This window comes from Gallus gallus, chromosome 2 (assembly GCF_016699485.2).
Source record: "Gallus gallus isolate bGalGal1 chromosome 2, bGalGal1.mat.broiler.GRCg7b, whole genome shotgun sequence".
In the NCBI taxonomy this organism is placed as follows: domain Eukaryota; kingdom Metazoa; phylum Chordata; class Aves; order Galliformes; family Phasianidae; genus Gallus; species Gallus gallus.
Window position 1 is genome coordinate 23,704,090 of NC_052533.1, and position 22,371 is coordinate 23,726,460.

Below are 22,371 nucleotides of genomic sequence, written 5' to 3' on the forward strand. Positions count from 1 at the left end.
TTTTTTTGTCTCAGATTTTTCCTATGTGACCTTTCATCCTTTATGTGGCCTCTTTCACCCACTGATGGTGATTACTTCCTCATGTTGCTTCGGGTGCTAATCTCCAGGCAGAGTTGTTTGCTTGTTTGTTCCTATTTTGAGTCACCATCATCACTAATCTCCAGGCAAACCTTATTTACTTCCTTGTTTACCATTCGCCCTCATTTCCCCTTGTTTACAGCTAATAGCTTCAGAAATCGGTGTATACACGCTTGTCTCTGATTGGGGTGGGGGGGGAGGAGGGGGGTGAGAGGTGGCACGGGTGGACATAAAATGGAAGGTCCCTGTGGAAATTTGCAGGTGAGATGGAGCTGGAGAGAGTGACTGAGAGACAAAGGAGCTGGAGAGAGTGGTTGAGAGGCAAAAAGGCAGCACTGCTGCACAGAGAGGCCCGTGGAATTTTTCTATCCTTAGGGAGTTTAAAAACTGCTGAAGACCGTAGGATAATAGAGTACTCATAGAACCATAGAATGGCTTGGTTGGCAGGGACCTTAGAGATCATCCACGCCAACCCCACGCTGTGGGCAGGGCTGTCACCCACCAGCTCAGGCTGGTAAGGTCCCATTCAACGTGGCCTTGAACACCTCTAGGGATGGGGCATCTACAACTTCTCTGGGCAGCAGTGCCAATGTCTCACCACTTTCTGAGTAATGAATTTCTTCCTAACATTCAACCTGGATTTCCTCTCTTTTAATTTAAAGTCATTTTTCCTTGTCCTGTCTCTATCGGAACACGTAAAAAGTCAGTCCCCCTCCTGCTTATAATCTCCCTTCAAGTACTGGAAAGTTGCAGTGAAGTCTCCCCAGAGCCTTCTCCAGGCAAAAGAAGTCCAGCTCCCCCAACCTTTCTCCATAGGAGAGGTACTCCAGCCTTCTGATCATCTTCGTGGCCCTCCTCTGGACACAATGAAACAAATCCATATCTTTCTTGTGGTGGGGGCCTCAGGCCTAGACACAGTACTGCAGATGGGGCCTTACAAGGGGAGAATAGAGGGGAACAATCACCTCCCTCTCCCTGCTGGCCACCCCTCTTATGGTGCAGCCCAGGGTACCATTGGCCTTCCAGAACACAAGTGCACGCTGCTGGCTCAGGTCCTGCTGTTCATCCACCAGAACCTGCAGATCTTTCTCGATAAGACTGCTCTCTGTCAGTTCTCTCAGCCTGTATTCATATCTGGGTTTGCCCCGACCCAAGTGCAGCATGTTGCACTTGGACTTGTTGATCCTCATCGGGTTCACATGGGCTCACTTATGAAGCCTGACCAGCTCCGTCTTGATGGCATCCCTTCCTTGCGCTTGTCAGAGCCAACTCTGCTTTAGGATGGGGGATTCAGAGCAGAGCTCTTGTCCAAACTAAGCTATGCAGTGGTTCAGAGAGTCTGTATGACTCTTAGGTTTCGGATCCTTTTATTTGAGGAAGCGTAGTGGCACTTCACAGTTACTGAATTCCTTATGCCCGGTCTGTGACCCCTGCATCTCATACTGCCATTTTTTTCTTGTTTATGAAAAAGCATTGAGATTCAGCTTGCTCTATTGTAACTAAATAAAACTGCCTTCTTACAGGGTTCGTAACACTTCTAGCACTTTGGATTAATTATATGGTTATTATCCTAATGGAACCAGCCAGAGAAAGTAATTAAAGACATCTTGAAATAAGTTAGATAAATGGTAGCAGAAGCGTTGTGCTTTAAAGCTCAGAGGAAAACCACTTATAAAACCTGTCTTAAAAAAATCTGTTAAAATTCCCCAAATGCAGTGAAGTAAACTGTACGTTTTTATTGACCAAATGATATTTTAGTAAAGATTAGAAGATAAAATGTCATTGTGAATCCTGTTGTAGGAAAAGCTCTGTTCTTTATTTCTAAGAAAATCCTTTCTATACTTTCCTTACTTCTTTCTTCTTATTTAATTTTTGTTGTATTTAAGGAATCGAAGCTAAATTGTTTTAACTGGGCACTTAATGCTCAAAGTACCTTTAGAAGAAATGGTCACTGAGAAGAAGTCACTAAAAATCCATGCTGTGGAGCATTGGTTTTGTGTCAGAGTTCATCCCTCCCTCCCTCTTTTTCTAGTACCGAAGTACTTTTCAAAATTGAAATGTTACTTAATTAAATTAATTCTTACAATAATGTTTCTGTACCACGTTTGGTTTTATATATATGTATTCACACATGTATACTTATGTATTTTGTTATTTCAAGAAGTGCAGCTCTGCAGATCCTCGTCTCATAGAAGCTGGAAATATGCAGAAAGCCACATCCAAAGTGTGCTCTGAGATCATTAACTGCTGACTGGATTGCAGGAGATGTAGGTGTTGCCAATTTCAGTAGAATGCTTTTCTTAACCACCAGCAGCTTAATTTTCAGTTTCTCCAGATGTTATATTCTCTTATATTTCCTTACATCAGTGATAGGTTCAAGTACTAATTATGTTCCTAGCCCTGTCCCTGTTTGTTTTAACACCGTAACCACAGAGAATAATATTTCACAGCTGGTAATCCAGCTAGATCCTGTGCAGCTGTGAACATCAAGGTCAGCTCAAGCCTTCTTCTCGGTGCTGTTCTCTCCCTCTCTCATCCAGTTTTGTGGACATCAGGAATAGTCAGTAGTGGCCTGAGATTTAGTGCAGTTGTGCTTATAATACAGCTTCACAGATTGGCCTGCTTTTATTTTGCGTTTCTAGCTGTGAAGTTAAGGGAAATGTTGTCACGATGAGTTTAAAGGTTTTCAAACCCTCATTTGTCTCATATCCAGAAACATAACCAGTTTCTTAGGGATACTATTGCTGGTAGAATTTATAGGTCTTTGTTGTAATACTTGTGGCCCTTGAGACTAATTAATCAAGGCTGAAATGCGTGTGCTTAATTTTCGTGAGGCAGAGTGATGGGAAATACATAATTAGCCATTTCACTGAAGTGTGCAGATGATGGTTCAGTGACTAATTTTGTGGTCACTGAATCACAACCTTATGTCTCTTTTTCATGTTTAAACACTTCAGATTATGATAGTTCTTATATCTAAAGCCTTTCTAGGCTTAAAGATTTAATTCATGCTTAGCATTTTAATAACGGCCTCTTTTATGGTTTTCTGAGAGAGAAATATTCTCTCTTTCACTTACAAATTTATAATGTATGAAGTACTTCAGTTATAGGTTAAACATAATTATTACATATAGTTTGATGTTCTTAAGGTCATGGAATGGAACACGGCAAAAGGTTTGGTTTTGTGTGTAAAATGTGTCATTGTTTGCCGTGTCATATTCTATTCTACAAGATTGCAATCTGTATCTAGAACTGACATCGATCAGATTTGATGCTTCTGAATGTTTATTTTCAGACACTTTGGAAATGTTTCACTTTAAAGCAATAAATTATAGGAAAATAGAAGGTTCCTTGCATAATTACGTTTCAGAAAACATTTGCTGTGTGCTTTGTCATTGCTTTGAGGCATTTATTCATATATCATCAATAGCCTCAGGTATCATCTGAGAACTTCATTTTGACTTGTGATAAAAGTCTTGAAAATTACATCACCAAAATGAGAATGGCTGTTGGGTGAGAAAAAAAAATTAATAACATGAAATGTTTTCATTAGCTACCTGAACATCCATGTCTGTATGAAAGTATTATTGCAATGCAGTCATAGAATCATAGAATCGTAGAATGGCCTGGATTGAAAAGGACCACAATGATCATCTAGTTTCAACCCCCTGCTATGTGCAGGGTCACCAACCACCAGACCAGGCTGCCCAGAGCCACATCCAGCCTGGCTTTGAAAGCCTCCAGGGATGGGGCATCCACAGCCTCCTTGGACAACCTGTTCCAGTGCGTCACCACCCTCTGACTGAAAAACGTCCTTCTAAGCCCACAGCGTCTCTGCAGTCCACAGTGTCAAAAACATTCCTAATGTGGAAATGGGAATTCTTCGGGTGGAAACCATAAAAACTTCTTTTTCAAGTATAAAAACTACAAAATCTTTATGTGTTAGTCCCAAATAATCAGGAGTTATTGTACTTCAGATTGATTGTACATTGCCTGTCCTGGGTATTCAGTGTACAAATTAATTTGTTTTAAGTAGAAGAGATAAATGCACAGCAAACATGGTTTCAATCCTTTTTTGCTTTATGTAGCAATATTGAAAGTTCGTTGTTCCTCCCATGTGAGACTGAAAGCGTGGCTGTTTTAGTCTTTGTAATACTTGGCTATGAAATTAAAATTCAGGGGAACAGGATCTGACTATGAGTCAGTGTGCAGAACAGATGAAGGGGCCACGAAGAAATATCCTTTTCCTTTCAGCCCCAGGTCTTTGTCATTGCTGTCATATTTTGTAATTGTAGCATATGAGTGCCAGACTGTGATCTGCTTTGATTAAGATTAAAATGGTGGTGTTACTTGCTTTAAAGCTTTTTTCCTATTTTCTGCTCTATTTTCTATTGACGTTTTTAAACCAAGACTGTATTGCAAATTATTTTCGGATAATTGTCTCATTATTCTGCATACAGTCATTCATTCTCACCTTTATCCCTGTGAAAGTAATTATTGACTCACATATTTTGATGTTGAAATAATCTCCAAATTGTGTTCCTTTCTGTAGTGCCTGACTTCATAGAGTCTGAAAAATGATTTGCCGTAGGAAATGGGTTCAGATTCATCCACTCACAGGAACTTGACATTAATAGCAATAAACAGAACTAATCCAAGTAATTCTCTCGCACAGGATATAATACGCTCTTCTACCTCTCACCCCAATAATACATTAAATATGTCATTTTGAGCCAAATGTTGTGGAAACAGACAGTTTACCATGCAGTACGTCAACTGATTGTGCTTCTCTGCTCTGCATAATTCTTTTTTCATCTGTGATTGCCTAACTGCTTTTCTGACCTGCTGAGGAAATATTCCTTGGCATCTTTAGAGTGTGCCTTTGTTCAGTAGTTTACAGTGTTGGTAATGTATAATGAGTGTTCATTATTAAAGCTGCAGATAGCAAAATATCTCACTATGGATATGACGTTGTGCTGAAAAAAAGTGTTACAATCAAAGCCAGTCCCGGATTTCAGTCGCAGAAAGCAAAATTGGAAAGCAGACGTGGAGATCTTAGCCAAGACAGAGCCGATGCTGTTGTCTTTTGTTAAGCCAAGGAATCACACTTCCAGTGTTCAGAGATAGCTAACAGTGGAGGAAAAAAAAGCTCCCTAGCAACAGAAGTTTGTGAAATAAAAGATTTAAACACAGTTTAAAGTTAGGGAAATGGTATCTGTCAGATTCAAAAATGTAGAAATCGATTCTCTGTCATAGCAGAAATGCAAATCAGAGAGCTCAGAAATGTCTTCAGAGTGAAGATGGGGGAAGAAGTTTCTCCCGTGCACGTTCCTTTCACTGCGAGCTGTCAGAAGTTTGCACTGTTGGTGTGCATCTGGACTTTGAGAGGCTTCTGAGAAATGTCTTGCTTTTAAGGGAATGCAAGTGCTGATACATTTTTGATTAATGGCCCTGCTATAGGTTTGTATCTGTGGAGTTCCAACTCTGCAGATCTTTTTTTGCTAAATTTGGAATTCAGGCTGTAGTCGTCACTGACACTCTTGTTTTTTTCTTGCTGTCAACATGGCAATGGTCAGATCAGTCCTTAGTCTTGCACGCAGTACCCTCCCAGCAAATGGAATCCACAGAACATGTATAAAACAGTTACAGCCATACAGTTCTGGGGGAAAAAAAAAAAAAAAAGGCCATTCTCTATTCTAAACAGAGGTAAAAATAAAGAACTTTTGTAAAACAATAGGAGTGATCATTTCTTCAATGGTGTCTTGTCTAGGTTTGTAATTGGCCGAGAAAAACCAGGCCAAGTGAGCGAGGTTGCGCAGCTGATTAGCCAAACTCTGGAACAGGAACGCCGCCAGAGAGAGCTCCTGGAGCAGCATTATGCACAGTACGATGCAGATGATGATGAGGTAACATGCTTTCTAATGTTTCAATCTGCAGAGGGTTTTAACGCTCTGCTTTCTGTTTTCCTGGTTCCTGCTTTTTAAGCGTCGCTCAGAAGTCAACTTTGCACGTCTCCATTGTCCCTGCCACCAATTTTTAGATTTTGGTGATAAGCCCAATGTGAAGAACAAAGCTTTATAACATGGATTTAAAATATTTATTTTCTTCCATAGAAGCATTTATACATTTGGTTGATGTCTCCGTAAATCATTGCTCTTCCAAACGCGTCTGCTTTGTTTGAAATAAGGGAATAAAGCTGGTTTGCTTGTGCATGTTTTGAAACGTTGTTTTTCTGTGGACAATGGTAAAAGTCACCTTCCAACTGTTATTGAGTTGGGAAGATTTAAACCTTATCTTTTTTCCTAGAAGAATTAATGATGTTCGTGATTCAGAACATTAAGAAATGTTCTGAAAATTCCAAGTAAGACTCCTCCTTCCTTTTTTATCTATGTGTACAGCTGTCCCATAGGACAGAGGATTACTTTCCCTTGTCAGAAGCGTTTATTGATGTTCATGATCAGTGCTTGTTGTCCCAATGCAAGGGTTCTGAAGCTATCAACTTCATTCAGTAAATTTTCCATATTTTTTCAGTTCGCTTAAAATCCCCAGCATGCCTGAATTCCAAGGTACTTAGAAGGACTGATGAGAGATCTTCCTCAGAGACTACTGTTTCACCCCTAAATTAGCTGCTAGGTTACATTAAGGTAAAGACTGATGCTGTAGCAAACCACTTTCAAGTAGGCTGGGCATACAACCTTCTTTTCACATTCTCTTCAACAATATTGTTTGAAATCCCAGACTCCATGTATTAGTGAGTTTTTGCCCAGGCCAACATTTTTTTTGTTTGTTTGGTGAAAGAGAATATTACGGAATATTTTGAACTGGAAGGGACCCATATGGATGATTGAGTTCAACTCCTGGCTCTACACAGGACCACCCAAAATCATTACTGAATCATCGAATCATAGAATGGCTTGGCTTGGAAATGACCCAAAGGATCATCAAGTTCCAAAGATACAGAAGGGGAGACAGAGAATCCGTGCAATGCATTTAATTCAGATTAGTTTTCTTTCAGGTCCTGAGACTAGGCTTCTAAACAGAGAAATAGGAGAAAAGTACTCTGAAGTAAAATAAGGATGCATTTATTTTGAAACACACTGTTAGTATAGCAGTTAGCATCAGAAGTATCCCAGAAAACTTGGTAAAAATCCTCTAGCCCCAGTGATGTCTTCTGTCACTTCAATTTCCACTGACATTAAAAATAGAATATTGGAATATGTATTAGAATGAATCCTATCATAGGTGCATATTTAACTCATATGAATAGAAATTATATATATTCGGGATGCACATCCGTGTGTGGCTGTGTGAGACCATGAAGGCTAGAAAATCCATATCCTCTCTGTTTCCTCCTCAATATATTAGAAACATGCAAGTATTTTGACTCCTGTTTTTTCTAGGTCTAAAATTCAAGTTGCTGAATGATTTCTTGAAGGACAGCTGTCCTCATCTCAGAAATAAAGAAGAGACAACTCTCTCTGGCTTTTGGAACTAGAGCCTTCTTTTCACAGCTCTGTACTGAGGATGGTGGCCATGTCTGTGACCATGAGGTGTACATTTTGGCCACTAGCTTATGTGGTGCAAAAGGGACTTCTATGCAATATGTGAGGTAAAGAGGAGGAAGAAAGGAAAAGGCATCTTCTAGCGGAGATCCAGAGTGTCATCAGAGATCTCTTTTGAAAGGAGAAGTAATTAGGCTTCTGAACAAATGTAGAAGTGCATCAGTTCTCAAAAACAGCCTTGGGATCACTGAAGGTTATACCCATTTCCTCCATGACTGTGTGGGTGAGAAGTGGTAAGCCTTATTCTTAGAACAGACAGATATAGTTACTAAGGTATGCAGTAAGGCATGTTTGCCTTCTGAATGGTATTATTAAGAAACCTGAAGCAGTCCTGAGCATGTTTCATTTTTTTCACCTGACTGTGCCTTCCAGGTAAACTCACATAACTTGCACCCAAGCAGTTATCACAATGGGTTCTGTACTGTAATGCACATTAGCTGCAGTTCAAAGACATTTTTTGGTCACTACAAGCACTTCTGCTCCATTTACTATCAAATATGAGTGTTGGTACTTGAGCTCACCTTACTCTGTTTGGTCAAATGTGGATGTATCCAGACTCCACTACCAGCCTTGTGTTCTTTGACTCTGGAAAACATGCCTTCTCTTGGACAAGATAATCTCAGTTTACACGGTCTGAATGAATATGCATCCACAAATGTACCAAAAAACTCTACCCTTTCAAGTCCATTTGCTCACAGTACTTGTTATTCTGACTGTATGAAGCTCAGGAGTATTAGAATTTCCAGTGTAAGACGTGTCCTGCTGGTATGAGACAGAATTTTACAAGAGTTGTTCACTCTCAGAGCTATCAAACCATCCTATTCATTTTCATACAGTATTTAAAATGAGGTGGCAGGGATTCCAGCTGCACTGCCAAATAAATAAACAAGAAAATTATCATTATTCAACCCTCCACTGAGGCTGTCAAATTCTGAGCCTGCTTTACCACAAAGAGAGCAATGTCTTATCAGATTTCCTGAGCAGGAAATCAGCGATCTGAATTTGAGTCCTAGAGATGCTGCATGTGACTATGCTTGGTAAAGCAATGAGCTGATGAAATCACAGGAAGAGAGCACATTCCAGGAATGTTCAGATCTGGGTGTCTTATCTTGCTGGTTTACTAGCTGGCTGTCATTCCTCTGTTTTGAACATCAGTAGTCTTTATGGTAGCCCAAGCAGCATATAATCATTCTAGGAGAGTGAGAGCCCTTCAACATAGCAGCATTACTGAGAAAATTTTGACTTGCGTCAACCAACGTCTGTTGGACATCAGTCAGGTGCTGAATTGTAGAGATACTTGTTTGCCTGCTGCACCTTCTCATTCCTTCACCTTGCGGGAATGTTTCCAGTCAGTTATTTGTTGAAGACAATTCACACTAATACACACCACCTTTCCAAAATAAACATCACTTGATGTAAAAGGAATGTGAAAGGTGAAGTGTCCTGCATACACTTCAGAATCTGCTGTTATATTAGGCTACAGATTGTTGCAGCTTCTAAGATACTTTCAGATCCTGCTGCATCATTCACGTCTTTGCATGGAAATACACGAAACTTGTACAGAAACTTTGCTTGCCATAAAAAAAAAAAAAGAAAAAAAAAAGAAAAAAGAAAGGTAGGATATGCCCACAGTGGGATCCAGGCAAAGACAAGCAGGATAAATGTGTGACAGCTCACAATTTCTTCTTACTCCCACAAGCCAAGCAGAATCAGTAGTATCAGTAATTTCTCGAGTACTGCTTAGGTGTGGCAGTGCTGGCAATACATACAGTGGATGACATTTCCTTATAAGCCTGTGCTGCCTCAAATAAATATGAGAGAATATCTTGCTTCAGGTGCTGCCTCTGGATAGCCTGCTGCAGAATTTACTCATCACCAGTTCCTCCGGCTTTCTAAAACCCCTCATGCCTTTAATTTATCGTATCCTGTCAGATAACAAATCTCTAAGCCCTTGAAGGAGGTGCTGTCTTTGTATTTCCTACTGAAGTGTACTAAATTATCCTGAATCTGTATCCTTGACTGAAACCTTTAGACTTTGCTGTGTTAACACGGTGTTCTCTGCACACTGTAGTCCAATTATGACATTTCTTGGAATTTTAATTTGAACGTGGAACCATCTTCTTCATGTTCAGCAGTGAAAGGCAGATGTTAGATCAAGCAGATGACCCGCTCCCCTGAAAGCTGCACATTGTAATGCAGGATGTGAGATTATTAACGTGGTGCAAAATTCTCTTCTCTCTTTGGCCAAGCCAAGTAGTTGTATGCAAGTGAAGTCTTCGTGTCTTTCAGTAACACAGATAGTCATTTGAGTGTTTTTTCATTTTTAATTCTTATTTATAGAGACATTCTGAGAGGAAAGCAACTGTAGAATCATGGAAGATTATCAGAGACACAAAAAGCAAAATGGAGCAATGTGCTTCGGTGTCTAAAATGCAAAGAATACATTGATAAGACAAGATCTTTCAGCGAATACAGTTTTTCCGACATCATTAATATGAATTACTTCTTTAAAAGCAATGATTGATACTACAGCAATACTTTCTTTCCTCTTTTTGAAGAATTGAGCTTAAACTACAGAAAAATCAAATGAAGAGGTGGATTTGGGTTATTTTTATAGTTCTTCGAATGGTATTCTGTGATGGTGGGATTGTTTCAGCACAAACAAAAGATTTAGCTTGATGTACCCTTTGTTATGGTGATTGGGAAAGGTCTGTCTGCATTTTCTTGGCTGGTGCTGCTGCTGCTTCTTTGTGCTGCTAAGGGTTCAGCCTGTTTCAAGAATTTACAACGCAGTTAAACAATGTGAGTACTGCCTTCTCCCTTTTAAAATGGGAAATTGCAGTTCATATTTATAAAGATAACTTCATGCTGCTTGCTGTGATGGTGTATAGCAAAATTAACCAGCTAGTAGCAGAAGCGATCCTTGTGGCTGGGGAAACCTTGAGGTCTGTGTACTACTAAAATGATAAATAGGCTTTTGCTCACCTGTTTTGCATGGATGAATTCTGCTCACCCATAAAGACTGACGAGACTGAGATTTTGCTTCAAGAGCATGTAAGTTTTCATTGGCTGTTGTACAAAAAATATTATTCTTGTCAAGTAGGAAAACAAAATGAAGTGCTCAAAGCCTCAAGCAGTTACAATAACAGCTGTTACTTTAAAAAGCGTTGTTATTTTGGAGTTAGGTAAGCTTTTGTCTGTGTCTAGCTGCTTCTCGTAAGACACAAAATTCCTTGTTCTAGTTCTCTGGCACAAGGGCTGAACATCCTTTGGTAGGTTCATGTGATGTAAAAGCAGAGAGAATTCATTCAGGGAAAGTATGTATTATGCGGTTTGCAACATCTGTTTCTTTAAAGCATAGGTCGGTTCTTTTGAACCTGTTATTTGTGCTTCGTGTGATTATAAGATGGGAACATTTTCTTTTGAAGATGAGCAAAAGCCCCATTTATTTCTGAGCTGTCTAACATTTCTGTATCAGCCCACTGTCTTGTTTACTACAGCAAGCTGCAGTGTTTTGCTTTGATGACAATTTTTTGTATTAAATGAAGTAAAAACAACTGTGTCTGCTGATGCTCAGTCAAACAGTTCACAGCAAGGTTTTTTATGTTTATTCTAATCTGCCTGATGTCCCTCTTCAAACACTGTGGCTCCTGAGGCCAGCAGAGCTCTTGAATTTTCCCCCAATATAACTTAGTCTTATTAATTTATTTATTTTTATTTGAATCTTTGGAGCCATCAGTTGGACCAGCCAAGATGTGGCTTGTTCCTTTCCTTTCCTTTCCTTTCCTTTCCTTTCCTTTCCTTTCCTTTCCTTTCCTTTCCTTTCCTTTCCTTTCCTTTCCTTTCCTTTCCTTTCCTTTCCTTTCCTTTCCTTTCCTTTCCTTTCCTTTCCTTTCCTTTCCTTTCCTTTCCTTTCCTTTCCTTTCCTTTCCTTCCCTTCCCTTCCCTTCCCTTCCCTTCCCTTCCCTTCCCTTCCCTTCCCTTCCCTTCCCTTCCCTTCCCTTCCCTTCCCTTCCCTTCCCTTCCCTTCCCTTCCCTTCCCTTCCCTTCCCTTCCCTTCCCTTCCCTTCCCTTCCCTTCCCTTCCCTTCCCTTCCCTTCCCTTCCCTTCCCTTCCCTTCCCTTCCCTTCCCTTCCCTTCCCTTCCCTTCCCTTCCCTTCCCTTCCCTTCCCTTCCCTTCCCTTCCCTTCCCTTCCCTTCCCTTCCCTTCCCTTCCCTTCCCTTCCCTTCCCTTCCCTTCCCTTCCCTTCCCTTCCCTTCCCTTCCCTTCCCTTCCCTTCCCTTCCCTTCCCTTCCCTTCCCTTCCCTTCCCTTCCCTTCCCTTCCCTTCCCTTCCCTTCCCTTCCCTTCCCTTCCCTTCCCTTCCCTTCCCTTCCCTTCCCTTCCCTTCCCTTCCCTTCCCTTCCCTTCCCTTCCCTTCCCTTCCCTTCCCTTCCCTTCCCTTCCCTTCCCTTCCCTTCCCTTCCCTTCCCTTCCCTTCCCTTCCCTTCCCTTCCCTTCCCTTCCCTTCCCTTCCCTTCCCTTCCCTTCCCTTCCCTTCCCTTCCCTTCCCTTCCCTTCCCTTCCCTGTCCTGTCCTGTCCTGTCCTGTCCTGTCCTGTCCTGTCCTCCCTTCCCTTCCCTTCCCTTCCCTTCCCTTCCCTTCCCTTCCCTTCCCTTCCCTTCCCTTCCCTTCCCTTCCCTTCCCTTCCCTTCCCTTCCCTTCCCTTCCCTTCCCTTCCCTTCCCTTCCCTTCCCTTCCCTTCCCTTCCCTTCCCTTCCCTTCCCTTCCCTTCCCTTCCCTTCCCTTCCCTTCCCTTCCCTTCCCTTCCCTTCCCTTCCCTTCCCTTCCCTTCCCTTCCCGTGTAGAAATGATAACTATCACCTTATAGATTTTTCAGGGACTTTTCACAGGACATGAACTGTGCTAATGTTTTGTTCCCACAGTAATTCATTGAATGGGAATGCCACTGAGATTTTAGAGTTCTGCTTCTTGCCTGCCTGGTTGTGTGTGAAGGTGCTGTTAGACGTTCCAGGAAAGAGCAGTATAATTTTCTGTTTAGACAGGAACTGCACATAGCCATGGAGGATTAAGTGAAAACAACAGTTATCACAAGTGTAGCAAAACTGGAGATGTGTGTATGAGATCTAGAAAGAATGATAAACTTGGTTTCAAATATCATTTAGCTGTAGTGCTGACGTGCCTGAAAACTCCAGAGTGAGATGAATTGTGTGCTTTGCCTTAAATAAGGGGAAAAGAAGCAAATACGTCTGCTCATTTTTTTGTTGAAGCCTGGTGAGATTTTTAGTACATATAAAATGTGTAAAGTAAGTGATTGCTGTATATTTGATCGCAGACTACATATCTATTTTTGTATAGAGACAGAGATAGCTCTCCTAAGAAATGGCTCACATTAAATGTTTGAAGTATGGCTGGGCCGTGCATAATGCCTTGCCTTCTTCATGGTAGTTCTTTTAACATCAGAAAACTTTACCAAATCATTCTGTATTTTCCATGTGTTATGTGTTTCTTTGCCTTTTAAAACTTCAGCAGTTTAAATAAATAAGGAAAGAATATTGATCTTTCATATGCTATTTGTTCAAGAAATTGTGATGTTTATATTGCAAGTGTTATCAGCCTGTTGTGGCTGCATGCATACATCGATTCTGTCCATGCGTGCATGTGAACTTGTGAATCTACACTCAGTGTGCTTCTGTGAACAACTTCTGAGGTAGATTTATGTAAGCCTAAATGACAGCTGAGAAGCTAAATTAAGGTAGGAGGTTGAGATTTGAACTGTTGTTCGGACATCTGAGTTCTCACCCTTGTTTTGAACAGTTCTTTTGACAAAAGTGACACTAGAATAATTTAAGCACTACTCGGAATGTAGTTGTGATAAAAGAACAGTGTTCCTTCACATCAGGAACTGTCATGAAGACTTGTGTAGTACGGTCACAATTCTGTGTTATAAGCATTACTGTATTAATTTGAGAAGGAATTCGTCCCTTCTCCCTCCTTTTTTTTCTATGTGTTTATTTATTCCCATGCTTTATAAATCTAGAAGTAGCCCTTAAAGAAGTGTTTTCTTTCTGCTATGTTTGCACACTAATTGTGATTAGTCTGCAATATAGTGTGGCTCACAGAGGGAGCCCTGCTGAAGCAGAGAGGTATCCAGCCACCTTTGGCATGGGGAGTAGAGCACAGGTGTATGTGTGAAGGGTTTTAATATTGGAGCTTTTGCTTTTGAATAGTATTGTTTCTGTCTAATTTTGAGATACTGGTTGTGGCTTTTAGGTTTGTTGGATTGATGTTTTGTCAGCAAATGATTCACGTCTCATAGGTTACCAGCCCAAGAAACACCCATGTTTTTAAAACTGTCTAAACCAGCTCCTTATGCAGAGTGAACATTCAGTAAGCTCTAATTTGTTTCTCAAGGTATCTCTGACACTTGGTTTCTTTTTCCCGCTGTAGGCTTTCTACGGAGGTGGGACTTTTCTGTCATTAATTAGTATATAGAGAACTAACCAATGGATTTTCAGATTCAGGATGGAATATCACCGGAGAATTACTACCTCCACATGGCTTAAAAAAGTCCAGACAAGATCTTGTCCCACATATTCAGCTTACATTTCTGTTTGGAAGAGATCCCTTGTTAAGACTGGCATAAACTGGAAGAGTTCTTCCTATGGAAAGGAAAACTGTAGGAGGATGTAGTAATTCCGGCCCCTAGAAACCTGTAGTTCCTAAGACACTCTTTTGTTCCACCTATCCAATCTGAAGTACTACTGTGGAGTTAGGTTATATCTGCTTGGATTATAGCAAAACAAAAATATAACCTTTTTTGTGTGTGTGCAATATGCTGTATTTGCCCACTAGCTTAATTGCACTTTGAACAGCCTATGCTTAATAAGAGGATAACTTGAATTTCTTAAATGCTATGAAATTAAGACAGGGGAATATGCTACAGATGAAGAAGATGATGACATGGGACCTGTCCTTCCTGGAGGTGACATAGCTATTGAAGTGTTCGATCTTCCTGAGAATGACGACATGTTCTCCCCCAGTGATGTGGACACCAGCAAGCTCGCTCACAAGTTCAAAGAGGTAAGTTAGAGAGCAGAAAACACTTTGAAAATCTGTTATTGGAGATAGATTTCTAGTAATCTCATTGCTCAGTGCTTGTTGATTCTCTTGAATACTAGAGTTGAGTGCTAAGTGTTTATAGAGCGGATACTTTTAAAGGGCTCAATACGTTCTGCTTAAAAGCAGTGGAACTGTTCTGAGTTACTTTAACATCAACTTTCAAGTGACTGTTACATTGATGGGGGATAATTCATAACTTAATTTTTCAGCAGAAAGTTATTCTGCCTCAGCACCTAATTTGCATTAATAATTAATTACTAGCAGGTAGCTTTTTTTTTTTTTTTTTTTAACCCAGCCAAAAGTCATCATGAAAAGCAAAACAGAAGTGCTAAATTTCAGTGAAAATGCAGGACTGTTTCCAGTTTCTGTAGCATTACACAGCACTCATCCATATACTGCAGTGGCATGTTTTGCTGTGTGTTTAAAATAAACACAGTACTGGGGAAGCAAGCCTGTTTTGAGCTGCTGTTTTACAAAACTTCTGTTTGGTAAAACAGAAGAGCTGTAGAGTTTATTTAGCATCCACTGGTTCTAACAAAACTTAGATCAGTGATGTTTATTGCAGTCACCGAGTTCGTATAACATATCAAAGTACTGAGGAACAGTTCTGTATTTTCAGTTATGCTTTTGAGATGATTTATTCCTGAACTTTGCTTAATTCTTGTACAAGACATGAAACAGGTGGATTTTTCCATGTCCAGAGCAATGGGCTTGGGCAGTAAAGAACTTGTTTCTTTCTAAGTGCAGTGAAGACTGAAGGGCTGAAAGTAGGCAATACCTCAGAGATTTGAGCCTTCTGGGCCCAGACAAGTTTTAAAAGAGAGACTCAGTGTCTATCTTTCTCACCTGTCCTCTGTTTTTCCCTATGTTCCACTCAAACCAGGTGTTTTATTTTTTAGAGAGGTATAATGTATATTCTTACCACTCTCCAGACAGAGTAATATATAAAAGGTTATCATTCACTGGGGAAATGGTCTTTCACTTTTTTGGTAGCATACTTTTCAGCCTCTGGATGCCTACAATAATAAATACATTATTGTTTCCTGAAAGTTTTTTAGTTTACTTAAGCAATGAACTTCTCACTCCATATTTCAAGGTCCTGGCTGTTACACTAATTAGAAAGTTGAGTTCATTTTCTAATGCTTTGCATCATGCATAATGTTTATACTTTCTCAGTGTTTGGAGAAGGTGCTGTCATTCTGGCTGTGCCAGTGCAACAAGGCTAGGTAAAGCACAGGTGTAGTGATGAACAGGCCACGGACCTTTGAATTAATTACCTGTACCACTGTGCCTGAATGTAATTTTCATCAGCTTGGGCTACTGATATATTTTAGCCTATCCAAACTGATTTTCGGCTAACTGTAGATCTGTAAGATTGAATGGCCTTAAAACGTTGATGTAGGGAAGATCAGACTAAGGGTCTCTGGAATCCTCCAGTTTAAGAGAAGATAAGAGCCCAAGAAGAAAACATGAAATGCTCCTGTGGAAGAGTGGGCTCTTTTTCACCAACCCACGCGGTTATCACTGTTAGGAGCATGCCACTTTTGTTCCACTGATTGTATTTAACAGCACACAGCTGTATTCTGTAGGCTCTGGCAGGGTGAGTGCATGTATTTTTCTTGGTATTTGCCCTGAATTCCTTCAACACTGGAGGACTTGTTCGCTATCACACTGCACAAGCCCACACAGTGTTTTCTGGAATTGTATTTAAAGAATAACTGTTCTTTCTTGTTCTTACTGTGGAGATTAATGAAAGTATTAAACAAGTAGGTTGGACCTAATCTTTAAACATAATAGTTTGACCTAATTAGTTGAATTTATTCCTTGCAAAGAAAAATGTGCTCAAATACTTTGAGAGCGCTCTTACTTGGAATGCTTTGCTCTTGGAATGGAAGTCAGAACAGAGCTGGGCATTCCTGGGTGAATCACTGTACTTCAGCATATCTTGTTTTCCTGGCTGTAAAACAGAAAAAAACGAGACCAATTTTCCTTGACTTCTTTGAGAGAAAGAGCTAGAAGCTTCATTTTTTAGCTGTGGTGATTGAAGAGAGACAAGATCTATAAAGAAAAGGAACATCTTGTGAAATATAATTCCTAATTCTTACACATCATAATGAAATCTATGAAAAATAGATTATTATTATATGTAAAAACATATATTTAAAAAATTGTCTTAATAGATTTGATTGGGTAGTTTCTTTCTCACTGTATTCTAGCAATTTAACATATAGTAGCTTTTCATGACATTCCACCTTTTGCAGTCTTAGATGAATCCAAGCTATTTTCTCATAATATATATATAAATATTTTAATTGTATTGCTTTGAAGAAAATTAGTCAGTATTTCAAGACATCTTTGAAAGTGAAACTTGCCAAAAATTATTCAAAATATCTCTTGTTAAAATGAAGCCTTCACAGCTTTATGTTGACTTAGAAAACAAAAATAAGAAGTAGTATCTGCCAAGAATTTGTCTGGCATTGTGTAGGACATGGAATAATATATTTCATTTTTCCCTATTAGAAAATTTGCAGAGTCCAGATTTGCTTGTCAAGTCATTTGCTTTCCCATTGTTCAGTCTAACCCCTGCATGTGTTACTATTTCTCATTTATTCTGCAAGCACAATTAGTTCTGTTCAATAAAAAAAAAGAAAAAATGTAGTTGTCCAACTTACACATTTGTCTGTCTGACAGGAAAGTGTCTTTTTTCTTCTGCCTCAGTGGGATCTGCTGTACCATGCACTGATTCAGTGATCTGCCTGGGTGCTCAGTAGTCTTTTTAAAAAAATTAATAACAGAGAGTGTAAAAATAACTGTTGAAACCATCTGTACCTGAGCAGATTGTCATTTATGCAACAATTTGGGGTTTCTGTGTATAATAAGCTAATAAAATGCTGCTTACTGGTTTGTGGGATTTTTAGGCAATGGACTGCAAGCAGGGAGCCTAAGGTTTTGAGTCTTGGCCTTTTGATTTCATTATTAACTGTGCGAAAGGCAAAGTCTAACTCATCCATCATTGAGTTTACCTCATCCCAAAACAATGAGGGTTTGGTTGTGAGATTCAGTGACCTAAGCGATGACCTAAGCAAAGGTCTGGGCATTTATTAAATGCGATAAGGTTTTGAGATGGTTCTTTTGTAACTTTCCCTCTTTGTCTTTCACTACTAAGAGAAACTGATTAGAAAAAGAATAGCTATTGATCTCTCTGAAAGTTGCAGATCAGAGGTTGGCTTTACTGAGCTCAAAAATTGCAAGAAACCTCTTGCAAATACTAACTAAAGTATCTCCTTAAAATGTCTTGGACATTGTGATTGAATTCCAAAAAGTTACATAGGGTATATAGCCCACCAGGTAGACCACCAGCACTAGCTGCTTCTTGCCACCAACGCCAGCTGCAGGACTTGTATGTCCCCTGCTTTGGCTGTGTTGGCACCTGTCTGTCCTGCCCTCCAGTAGCCCTTGGTCAGGTACCCCATGAGATCTCTGGGTCAGCTGCCTGCCTGGGGCTCTTGGAGTCTGGAGCCATGTGTGCTCCACCAGCGTGCCTGGTGGGCCTCCACATGTTCGAGTTTGTGCAAGCTGCTGCCATCGGTCACTGCTTTAGTTGGAAATGAGATCTTGTATCAGTGCTTGCTGAGCACTAGAACATCTGAAATCCTTCTTAGTGCAAAGTTAAAAGGTGGATTTAAGTAACAGCCTGGGGAACCTGGGGTCTAGAAGTGCTTACAGTCTCCTCTGGAGAAAGTAACCAAGAAATGAGTAGCGGAAACATGGTAGATTCCTAAACTGTTCTTCAGGTGGAACCGATTACACCAGTGCATCCTTTATTCCTCCTGGCATCTGTTCGGTTATGCTGTTCCAACAGGGATCAGGCTTTTTCACTAGACCAGTTAAGGCCCATTTGCAAGCCAAACCGTGTCTGACTGCATTTCCTGTGCTGCCACAAGAAGTGGGTTCAAGAGGTCCCATGAAAATGGGATTTTTGAGGCTAGGCCTTTCTCAAGGATGCTCGTACTGATCGGCTCTGAGATAACTCCTGCTGTTTTGAAAATTATTTCTCTTCTCCAAAAGAACTTCCCTTCCGAATTGTCTGTACATTTTTTTTACTAGCAGCCTGCCCTTCAAGAATGTAACCATGGCTTCACCTGAGGTGATAATTTCTGATTCAGCACAAGTCCCTCATGCACTCTATTAGCTCAACATAAACCATTCCCAAAGGCTTCCTTCAGTCTTGTAACCACTATGTAGAACATACTTTTCCGTAACTATTCCTAGTACTCATAAATAATGAACTACGGCTGTCTTCCCTGCAGAGTTGGCTCAAGCTGTAATTCAACTTGCCCAGCACACACCAGTCACTGGTTCAAGTTAAGCAGTGCTTTACATGTAAGGTTTGGGGCCTGCCAGAATTTGACCATGCTGCCTGCCTCATGCAGTAAAGCAGCAGGGATGCGAGTGCAGCCCAGTATCAGGTGCATGCACATGATCATTTCCATTTGGATTGGGGTTTTGAAGCTGTTTGATTTGTACTTCACGCTGTTCTTGGAGCAGGTGAATAGTAATTCTTCGGGGTGAAACCAAACTCAAAGGTACTTCAGGATGTTGTCTAATGGGGTCAAAAGAGCTAATGAGGATTCACTCCGCCAGATCAGACGGATGTGGGCTAGTCCAAAACAAGTCCCCTGAAAGCATGCAGGTGGGAGCCAGGTCCTCAGCACCTACCCTTTCCCTGCACTGATCCGCTGTTATTGTGGCACAGTGCCTGGTGAAGTAAATACAACCCTTAACACAATGCCTGGGCTGTTAATCTCCTTGCAATCATTTTCTGTGTTCATATGCTGCTTCCTGTTTTTTACGGTTTCCCAGCATTACTGCTCCCACTTGAGATTAGCTAGCTTGAGCAGAATAATTCAGGTTAATGATGGAGAAGGATAGCATCAGTTTACCTCTTTTCTTTCATGTAGTAAACATGTAGAATCTTCCCCTAAAGGTTTTCCTGGCTCCCTGAGTTGTTAAATCACTTATTTCTGTATTTGCTCTTTTGTAACATGCCTGCTTTAATCAGTGTCGTGGGACTCTCTGACAGCACTGGGACATATTTCACATTCACATCAGAGGAGAGCAAAGCAAAGCCCAGCAGGATAGCATCTTTTTTTTTTCTTCTTCTCCTTCTTTTTTTTTTTTTTTCTTCTTTTAAGCAGAAGACATTTGGTTTTGCTAAACAGATTGGATGTTCTGATTTGAAATTATGAGTGGTTAGATGGCATCCTATCTTTAATTAGATTGCACAGGCTGAGTCATTTTGCAAGCTAGACGTTTTAATTTACAATCTACTGCACTGCAGCACTCTTCAAGGCCTTCTGCTGTGTAATAAGGTATTCAACTTGCAGCACAGGCTTTAAAAATATTGGAGTACTCTGACTTCACTTGTTTATTTTATATTTTCAATTTTAGTTGCAAATCAAACATGCAGTTACAGAAGCTGAAATTCAGAAGCTGAAGACGAAGGTAAGAATCAATATGCAGATAATACATGCTGATTTTTTTGCTCTCATGCAAAATCAGATCTGAAGACATGTATCTTTATGTGGGTGGAGAAATCAACGTCCTTATTAAAGGCTGATTAAGAAACACGGTGGCTCAGCTAAATCTTGTCTTAGTGTATGTTCTCTATTCAAAGTTTCAAGTAAAATCTAAGTGCTGCTATTAAGAGAAACTGCCAACTTGTGCAGCTTCAATTAAACATACATTTTAAGAGATATCATAATGACTAAATGGCAGATTCCCAGTTTTACAATTCTAGTACATTTTCTTGGGTTTTTAAATTGCATTTGGATTGAATATTCAAGTCTTAGTTATTAGGTTTATTATTTATTAGTGGCATTGAGGTGTCCTGTTTATGTTAATTTCTTTTCTTTATGTTTAGAAAAAAAATAATTTATTTTTATTATTAAACATGTTTATGTTTAATAGAAAATACTCCTTATGTACAGAAGAAAAAGAACACTTTCTTACTGTTGCAGTTCTCTTTAAAAGATGCTCTAGAAAGGAAAATGTTTACCAGCTTAATGGAAAACATCTCGCAATTGGTTGCTGGTTATTAGATTGAATTTGCAATAGCAATAAAAAGAAGTTGTATTTTTTGTACTAGGATAAGCTTTATGGGAAATCAACTGATAATTCTGTTGTTGAGTAATAACAGGTTTTATAATGACATCCTTCATTTTGAGTTTGAGTACATTATAAAGGAAATAAAAAGAAGACAAAGAAAAAATTGTACTTCAAACGAATATTTTTGATGATGATTTCTTTCTAGCAACCATTTGCACTTACCATGTATTTTGTGTTGTGTTTATCCAATTTGCATAAAGCACTATTAAAATCAAGTTCTGAATGCAGTTATTTTCTATAATGACAATTTCTGTTGCACTATTTCAGTTCAAAAAGTCAGAAATCTTTTCTGCTCTCCAGTTCCAATCTAGCAATCAGACCTGCATGGTCAATCCCTTGGGACTGTGCCAAGCTCTGTTGACTTCACGGCGTAGGTGTAAACATTCATCTGTACAAATCCATTTGCAAGATTAGGGTTAATGTATCTTCTTGTGTTGTACTTCTTCACATAGTCTTTTGAATAGCACCGAAGAAATTATGGCTAGTTTGGTTATATTACTACAAAAACTGTAAACAGCCTATTCTTGTTCTGCATGCATCACCCATGGTGCTAGCGTAGGTGCCTACAGCAAATAAAATAATATTGATAAGCAAACAGAGTAGTGTATAAGATGCAGTTTCCTTCCATAAATTCTGGGAGCTAAAATATCCTACCTTGAACGCTACCCTCATTCCGTGCCAAACATTGAAACTTGCAACTAGCTTTTGGAAAGCAAGAAATCTAAAAATAACGAAATCTAACAACAAGAACAAAATAACATTGGAGCTAAGTGTTCTTATAAATTAAGCAGTGAAATTCAGGCTTCTTTGAGGTTACTTGGAAAAACTGGGCTTTACTGATGCCAAACAGTGGACATAGAAACAGCAGTGATCAGAAGGCTGAGCAGCACTGATGTTTGGCAGAATTAGCACCTTTAAGGGCAGAGATCTACAACAGCAAGGACGTATTTTTGCTTTTAATATTAGCTCCTTACTACTCCGTAAGCAAGTTTAAAGAAAACAAGAATGAAAGAACAGGTTCTCTTTGTTCTTATAGTAATTCTGGCATGTTACAGTGTCGTATGTAAAACTCTATTCCTGCTTAAATGAGAAATAATCCTAGGCTATGACCTGATGTTAAATTTTCTTTTCTACTCACAGCTTCTTTTGTTTGGCTTTCTAGATTAAGCAAGATTATGACATGAAAAAATCATGAAAAATTATATGAATTCAATAAAGTTACTAATTTGAAGGAAAAACAGTTAAATTAGACACAATTGGCATTTTTTCTGTTTTTATTCTCATTGTTCTTAAATCAAATATAGAATCTGGGAAGCAGATTCCTCTCAAAGAAGAATTTTCTCATCTTATGGAAGTGTATGAAAGCTCTCTAACACCTGAGCCAGGTATATAGAGCAAAGTGCGTAACCAGTGCTGGCTGATTAACCCTGCAGTTTACAGA

At 39.7% G+C, this 22,371-nt stretch overlaps 1 protein-coding gene across 11 annotated transcripts in view; it reads left to right on the forward strand.

Moving 5' to 3' along the window:
- Positions 1–22,371, forward strand: part of PPP1R9A (protein phosphatase 1 regulatory subunit 9A) — a 174,718-nt gene that overhangs the window by 123,411 nt on the left and 28,936 nt on the right. For all 11 annotated transcript variants that reach the window (XM_046930244.1, XM_040695473.2, XM_040695472.2 and 8 more), the window contains 3 exons: positions 5,849–5,984; positions 14,568–14,723; positions 20,214–20,267. In XM_046930244.1, coding sequence (XP_046786200.1) covers positions 5,849–5,984; positions 14,568–14,723; positions 20,214–20,267 — 346 coding nt within the window. The remainder of the gene's footprint in view (positions 1–5,848; positions 5,985–14,567; positions 14,724–20,213; positions 20,268–22,371) is intronic.